Source organism: Nomascus leucogenys, chromosome 10 (genome assembly GCF_006542625.1).
Source record: "Nomascus leucogenys isolate Asia chromosome 10, Asia_NLE_v1, whole genome shotgun sequence".
In the NCBI taxonomy this organism is placed as follows: domain Eukaryota; kingdom Metazoa; phylum Chordata; class Mammalia; order Primates; family Hylobatidae; genus Nomascus; species Nomascus leucogenys.
Window position 1 is genome coordinate 59,526,733 of NC_044390.1, and position 8,092 is coordinate 59,534,824.

Sequence of the window (8,092 nt, forward strand, 5' to 3'; positions counted from 1 at the left end):
TAATCCCAGCTACTCGGGAGGCTGAGGTAGGAGAATCACTTGAACCTGGGAGGCGGAGGTTGCAGTGAGCCGAAATCGAGCCACTGCACTCCAGCCTGGGCGACAAAGTGAGACTCCGTCTCAAAAAAATAAAATAAAATAAAATAAAAATAAAAAATAAAAAATGAAAATCCTTAACACGGCCCACGAGGCTGCATGGAATCTGGCCCCAGCCTGTCCACTCAACCTCATCTATTACAATCTGGGCACTCAAAATGTAGTCTGCGGATCAGCAGCATGGAAGTCACCTGGGAGCGAGTTAGAACAGCCTCTCAGGCCTGCCTCTTCATCTGCTGGATCAGAACCTGAACTTTTTAGTTTGAGTAGAGCGTCTTCCATGCTTACAAGCTTCCCCTTCACCCTGATTCAGCCATAAGGGTATTTCATATTCCTCACTTGCCGCTCCTGGGAACTGACCAGAAGTACTGGCATTGCGCGCAGCTACAGGTAAATACGCCCCGGCTCTTGCGCAGGCGCACTGTGCACCCGTCGGAGCGCTCCTGTTTGAGTACGCGTGAGCTCAGAGCAGCGGCGAAGGAGGCAGGGCCTATTTGCTGGGCTGTCCGGGCTGGGAGTGGCCGGGACCTGAAAGGAGGAGAGGGGTTTCCGCTTCCGGCAGGAGTCGGAAGTCACTGTCTCCTGGGTGAACAGAGCTTTCGCAGCTAGTGAAGGTGAGTGCTGGTGCGGCTCGTGCGAGTGGGCGTTGGGGCCGGGCAGGACTGGAAGTTCCTCTACTCTGTGCGTTTACGGGGTCCTGGAGGAGGCTCCTGGGACCTCGAGCTTGGGGGGAAGCAGGTCGGGGAGACTGACTCCCCCCGACCCCATCCTTCCAAGCGCGACTACCGGGACGCCTGGCTCCTCCCGGCGGCTGTCGGGAGGCGATGCCGAAGCTTTAGTGAGTCTGGAGGAACAGCCAACCCCCCACCTCTTGGGTCCCAGCAGATTCGGGGGATGACTCCTCTGCCATCCCCTTTTGGCGCGCTTGGACTTAACGTTGTCACAGGACAGGCTGAGGCCTCTGCATTCCTTGTGCAAGCCAGACCCCATTCATGGGATGGGGGGACTGCAGTCCCTGGGCAAAATGAGCTTCTGGGGCTCATCCGTAGATTTTGTTTGGACTTTTTTTTTTTTTTTTTTTTGAGACTGAGTCTTGTGTGTTGCCGAGGCTGGAGTGCAGTGGCGCGATCATAGCTCATTGCAGCCTCGACCTCCTGAGCGCAAGCTTCCCACTTCAGCTTCCCGAGTAACTGGAACTACAGACTCGCGGCTAACTTTTGTAATTTTGTAGAGATGAGGGGTCTCACTCTGTTGCCCAGGCTGGTCTGGAACTCCTGGCTTCAAGCGATCTTCCCACCAGTGCCTCCCAAAGTGATGAGATTACAGGCGTGACCTCCCAAAGTGATAGAGTTACAAGCAAACTGATTGATTGATTGATTGATTGATTCAATAATGGTTATTGCTGGGCACGGTGGCTCATGCTTGTAATGCCAGCACTTTGGGAGGCCGAGGCGGAAGTATCGCTTGAGCCCAGGAGTTCCAGTCCAGCGTGGGCAACGTGGTGGGTCCCCGTCTCTACAAAAAAAATACAAAAATTAGCTGGGCGTGGTGCCGCGGCTAATTTATATTTCAGAGGTAGAGGGGCAGGGGGAGGATCGCATAAGGGATGTGTGAGGGAAAAAGACATTGAGGATGAATCCAAGGTTTTTGGTTTGATTATCTGGAAAGATGGAATTGCTGTTAGCTGAGATGAGGAAGACTGTGGAAGAGCAGGTTGCGATGTCAGGGGCTTGGTTTTAGACATGCTATGTTTAATCTTAGGTGGAAGTTAGACATCAGGTGGAGGTGTGGCTGAGGCAGATAGATCAGAGTCTGCAATTCAGACTTAAGGCTAGAGAAGCAGGTGTCCTCAGTGTAGAGTAGGCATGAAGCCCTAAGACTGGGTGAAATCTTCATGTAGGTGAGTATAGCCAGAAAGGAGAGGACCCAGCAATTAAACTTATGGGCTCTTTGCTCTATTGCCCAGGCTGGAGTGCCTTGGCTCACTGCAACCTCCGCCTCCCAGGTTCAAGTGATTCTCCTGCCTCAGCCTTCCAAGTAGCGGGGATTACAGGCGCGCACCACCACGCCTGGCTAATTTTTGTATTTTTAGTAGAGATGGGGTTTCACCATGTTGGTCAGGTTGGTCTCGAACTCCTGACCTCGTGATCTGCCCACCTTGGCCTCCCAAAGTGCTGGGATTACAGGTGTGAGCCACTGCACCCAGCCTTTTTTTTTTTTTTTTTTTTTTTTTTTTTTAAATGGAGTCTTGCCCTGTTGCCTAGGCTGGAGTGCAGTGGCACGATCTCAGCTCACTGAAACCTCCGCCTCCCAGATTCAAGCGATTCTCCTGCCTCAGCCTCTCTAGTAGCTGGGATTACAGGCATGTGCCACCACACCCAGCTACTTTTTGTATTTTTAGTAGAAATGGGGTTTCACTGTGTTGGCCAGGCTGGTCTCCAACTCCTAACCTCAAGTGATCTGCCCACCTCGCCCTCCCAAAGTGCTGGGATTACAGACATGAGCCACCGCGCCTGGCCCAAACTCATGTGCTCCTTCATTGGAGCAAGTTGGCAGAGAGGCAGGAGCATAGGAGACTAGCAGGAGCCACCAGTGAGGCAGAGGACAGGGAGCACATGGGGTCCTGAGAGCCACATGTGCTCTCAGGGGAGGAAGGACCTCTGGAATGGGAGAACTGCCATTGGCATTTGCAGTATGGAGCCACCAGTGACCTAAGTTTGGAGGCAAGGGGTGTAGAGAGATGGGTGGGAATGCAGATGGCTGTACACTAAAACAGCCTGCAGAGAAATGGATCATAGCTGGAAGAGGATGAAGAGATTTTTTTTCCCCTTTTTAAATGAGGAGAGAGGTAACAAAAAGTGTGTGAGAGTGATCCAGTGGAGCTGGAAAATTTGATGTTGCTCAAAGAAAAGGGGATGGGAGCCAGGGCAGAATGAACAAATTGTTTTTGCAGTAACTTACTTCCATAGTAAAGGAGGCATGCCGAAGCTGGGCGTGGTGGCGCACGCCTGTTGTCCCAGCTACTGGGCAGGCTGAAGCCAGAGGATTGAGGCTTCAGCAAGCTGTGATCATGCCACTGCACTCCAGCCTGGGCAAGACAGCGAGACCTCATCTCTTAAATAAATAAAGAGGGTGGGTGAATGGCTGAATGAGTTGGTCCTAGGAGCTGTCTTTGGATTGCTTCTATTTACTCAGTGAACCGGAAGCATCACAGTTAAGAGTTGGGGGTGTTGGCCGGGCGCGGTGGCTGACACCTGTAATCCCAGCACTTTGGGAGGCCGAGACAGGCGGATCACGAGGTCAGGAGATCGAGACCATCCTGGCTAACACGGTGAAACCCCATCTCTACTAAAAATACAAAAAATTAGCCATGCATGGTAGTGCATGCGTGTAGTCCCAGCTACTAGGGAGGCTGAGGCAGGAGAATCGTTTGAAGCCGGGAGGCGGAGGTTGCAGTGAGTCGAGATCACGCCACTGCACTCCAGCCTAGGCAGCAGAGCAAGACTCCATCTCAAAAAAAAAAAAAAAAAAAAAAAAAGAGCTGGGGGTGTTACATAGGAAGTGATCAGCAGATAATGAATGAAATTCCACTGTTTATTCTGGAAGACCCTGGCAGTCTGCTGACCTCACCTGTCACAGTGGAACGATGCTAGAACCAGCAGTCTGTGTGTGTGTGTGTGTGTGTGTGTGTGTGTGTGTGTGTGTGTGTGTGTGTGTTGGAGGAGGCACCATAGGAGGCTCAGGGATGGCAAACGCAGTGCCCTGAGCACCGTGCCTCGCAGGGCAGTTGGGCTCAGTGGTAACTGCTGCTGTTTCCCCACCCACCTGCCTCCTGGACATCTCTTCCTAGATATCCCTCTGCCACCCAACCCCATAATTTTCTCCAAAACCCTGTCCTTCCTATGTGTTAGACATCAGAGAATTATGCCACCTTGTCCCCCTAGCCGCTGTGTCCCCGCCACAACCTTGGGAGTCATCCTGGACTTTCCTTCTCTCATCACACTCGCTTGCTCCACCGCCATATCTCCTCTGTCTCTCTCACCCTCTGCCATCTCTACCCCAACAGCCCTGTCCTGGCTGTGCCTTTGTCTTCATCCAGATTGTGACTCATATCACAGTCCCTCAAAAGCACAGGGTGACTTTGTCCTTTCACTCCTTGTAGCTCCCAGGATCCATTCAAACACCCAGAACCCTCCCACCTGTCCCTCCTCTCTCCCCCACCTGCCAGGGGACAGACAGCTGCCCCGAGCCTTCACACAGTATTCCTCTACTCAGAAGTGCCTGTCCCCACTTCTCTGCCCTGCAGTCTGTCATCTGGATCGAGGCCATCAGATGCCCTTAGTGTCACTCCTCCTGAATGGTACTTACATGTCCCTTGCCAAGAGGAGCAGCCAGAATAAAATCACCAGTTCCTAGGCTCATAGGCTCCGCCCAGCCCTGAACAGCTGGCTTGTCTTGGAGTCTTTTGTGCCACCCTCCCCAGGAACAGTGGCTTCCTTGTATTGGCGCCAGTGATGATGGGCCAGCTCTGTGCTAAGTACTTAACTTACCATTCCTGGTGTCAGCCCCACAAGTCTCCTCTGAGATAGCAACCTTATTTCGATTTTTTTTTTTTGAGACAGAGTCTCGCTCTGTCGCCCAGGCTGGAGTGCAATGGTGCGATCTCGGCTCACTGCAGTCTCCGCCTCTCAGGTTCAAGTGATTCTCCTGCCTCAGCCTCCTGAGTAGCTGGGGTTACAGGTGCCTGCCACTACGGCCAGCTAATTTTTGTATTTTTAGTAGAGACGAGGTTTCACCATGTTGGTCAGGCTGGTCTCGAACTCCTGACCTCGTGATCCACCCGCCTCAACCTCCCAAAGTGCTGGGATTACAAGCGTGAGCCACCGTGCCCAGCCTTTTTTTTTTCTTTTCTTTTCTTTTTTTTTTTTTTTTTTTTGATGCAGGGTTTCATCCTGTTGCCTAGGCTGGAGTACAGTGCCTGGATCACAACTCACTGAAACCTGAAACTCCTGGGCTCAAGCGATCCTCCCATCTCAGCCTCCCAAGTAGCTGGGACTGCAGGCCTGCACCACCACGCCTGGCTAATTTTTAATGTTTTTTTAGAGATGAGGCCTCACTGTGTTGCCCAGGCTGATATCCAGCTCCTGGCATCAAGTGATCTCTCACCTTAGCTTCCCAAGCTGGGATTACAAGTGTGAGCCACCATGCCTGGCCTTGTCTCTATTTTGTAAATGAGGAAACTGGCACAGAGAGCTTAAATAACCTGCCGAGGTCACGCGGTAAGTGAGAGAGACAGGGTTAGAGCCTCCTCTCACCCCTTCCATCCAGAGTGGGACAGGGGATTGTCCTCCTGTATCAGGACTGAGGGCCTTGTCCCTCAAGGGCAGAGGCCCCGGGACCATGGTGCAAGTCCCAGACCCTCTTTCTGGCCTGCTTTCTAGAGCATTGAGCTGGGGCGCTGCGTGGTTTCCTCAAACCACTGACATCTGCCACTCCCCACAGGCTCATCCACCTGCAGACATGGGGCGCAGAAAGTCAAAACGAAAGCCGCCTCCCAAGAAGAAGATGACAGGCACCCTTGAGACCCAGTTCACCTGCCCCTTCTGCAACCACGAGAAATCTTGTGATGTGAAAATGTGAGTGGGGAACAGGGCAAGGGATCCAGCCTCCCCACTGCCTCCTCCCCGCTGTTCTCCATCCTGCCCCTTGCCTCCTTTGGTGAAGGCGTCATCACCCACAGGCCCAGGACGCGTTGCTCACCAGTCCCTTCTCTTGGTCTGTTTCAGGGACCGTGCCCGCAACACCGGAGTCATCTCTTGTACCGTGTGCCTAGAGGAATTCCAGACGCCCATAACGTGTATCCTTGGAAACATGGGCTTTTTCCAGAGGGTGGGGAGGGGGCTGGAGTCCGGACCCTGCTCCTCTGGCCCACTGTGTGCCCTGGTGCAGGGCCAAGGCCGTCCAGAGGAACGGGTGCCAACTAGTGATTTCTGTGGGGTGAGAAGATGCAGGGCAGGGTTCCAATGCCAACGATCGCCCTTGACCTAAGTGGCTCAGATCTGTCAGAACCCGTGGATGTGTACAGTGATTGGATAGACGCCTGCGAGGCGGCCAATCAGTAGCGACACAGAGGACCCGCCCCCTGAGCAGCCCCGCCTACTGTGGACCCAGCTGTTCGGTTCTGGTCCAGAGACATTCCAGGGGTGCAGGGTGTGGGTCCTGGGCTGTCACAGCCCTTTGTGTGTGTGTGGGGGTGTGTGTGGGTGTAGTGGGTGTGGGTGTGAGTGGGTGTGTGTGCAGGTGTGGAGTGGGTGTGGGTGTGTGTGGCTGCACATGTCACTGGGGTGGCCGTGTGTGCTCACAGGTACGCAGTGGTGTCGGGTTCCTGGGCCTGAGGGGCCTGAACTGACCTCACTTGGCTCCGAAAGCCTTTGCTGTGTTCCTTTCTTCAGCCCCTGGCCCCCCAGCTTTGGGGCTCTGGCTCCCCCCGGCGGAATTGGGGGACTGTTTCCTGATAACCTGGACAAGGGAAGCCCGATAGAGGCTGAAACAGGACCTGTCCAGCCTCCTCACCAGCACCGTGCCCATCTCAACTGGACTTCCCGCCCTCCTTCTCCACCTTCTAGTGCCCGTGGCCTGGGATTCAAAGCCACCGTTCCCCAGGTCCCTGGGCTGGGCCCTGACTGGGAGCCGCCCCCCTCCCCATGGTAACCAGGAAGCCCGGTTTCATGTTCAGTTGTTTTTGTAGAGGAAGCAAGGGCTGGGGTGGGGAGAGCTGTCAATCACAAGCCCTTAAATAAAGCAGCCAGTGCACATCCCTTGCTGTCTGTGATGTCTTGGGGTCTGCGTCTGCCTGGTCACCGGAAGAAGGAGAGGGGACCTGAGGCTCCAGCATTCGGGAGATGGCCTGGTGGCCCATGTGACCAGCCCTTCAAACCACCCAGTGTTTTATTCAGTCAGTAAGCATTCAGGGTGGTGGAGCGGGCAGACATCTGGCCAGGTGTTTACAGCAGTCACAATAGGAAATGGGGGAGGTGAGACAGAACAGGTGGTCAGAGGAGGCTTCTGGGAGGGGCAGGCTGAGGCAGTGACACCGTAGGGCCACCTCTAGCCAGATGACCTCTGGCCTTGCCTGCGTCACCCCAGTGTCCTGACAGCCACTCTGTGGGGCAGGTACCAAGCTAACCCCAAGTTCAAAGATGAGGAAACTGAGGCTAGAGGTGAAGGAGGTCACTGGCCCAAGACCCTACAGCCAGAAAGTGGCACAAGGGGGATTTCAACCCAGGAAACCAGGCTCCACAGCTTACAGTCTGACTTCCTGTGAGCCCAGAGTCCAGGCTGAGGGAACAGCTTGTAGGCCGTCCTGGAGGTAGTGAGTGGAAGAGGGACACTGGGGAGGGAAATATGAAAGGGACCTTTATTCAAGGGTGGTGAGGACTCTTAGAAGGCTGGTGTGGGGGCGGGATGTGTGTGGCCGATGGGGAGCACCTGAGGGCTGATGTCCCCTCAGCTGGTCACACGGGTGACAAGGACCACAACACCCAGCAACCTGGGGCAGTGCCAGACCCTCCACCTGGCCTCATGAGCCCGGGTGGCAGGTGACCTGTGCTTCAGAGTCCTCGTGGCTACAGTGCAGGGGATGAGAGCACCTTCTTCCTGGAGCCATGCTGAGGATGGAAGTGCCAGACGTGGTTTGAGCAGCTCTGGGGCCCACCCAGGGCACTGACGAATGTGAACAGCGGGGGGAGACATTGAGCTGGCCCGGAAGCCCTGGTTGCCAGACTGGGCTGCTGGGTCTGGCCTGTGCACACCGCCAGGCCCACTCTGCCATGACATGTCTTCCCTGGTGATCCCGCCACCTCCAAGATCCCAGATAAGGTCTGCTAGCCCTGGCAGGAGCCAGCAGACATGGGCAGAGTGGTGGACAGGAACCTAGGTTTAGGGTGGTGGCCCTCTGGGATCCAGCAGAAAGGGGGCTCGTTCCTCTGGCACCCGA

At 54.7% G+C, this 8,092-nt stretch overlaps 1 protein-coding gene across 2 annotated transcripts; it reads left to right on the top strand.

Annotated features, from left to right (window-relative positions):
- Positions 1 to 525: 525 nt before the first annotated feature.
- ELOF1 (elongation factor 1 homolog) lies at positions 526 to 6,914 on the top strand. 2 transcript variants are annotated; one of them, XM_030820775.1, is made up of 4 exons: positions 526 to 710; positions 5,599 to 5,732; positions 5,883 to 5,953; positions 6,154 to 6,914. In XM_030820775.1, exons 2-4 carry the CDS (start codon positions 5,617 to 5,619, stop codon positions 6,216 to 6,218), a joined length of 252 nt encoding a protein of 83 aa, XP_030676635.1. In that variant the 5' UTR covers positions 526 to 710; positions 5,599 to 5,616; the 3' UTR covers positions 6,219 to 6,914. The 2 variants fall into 2 exon arrangements, with proteins under 2 accessions (XP_030676635.1, XP_004089364.1); XM_004089316.2 differs by lacking the exon at positions 526 to 710 and adding an exon at positions 5,274 to 5,375.
- Positions 6,915 to 8,092: the final 1,178 nt, after the last annotated feature.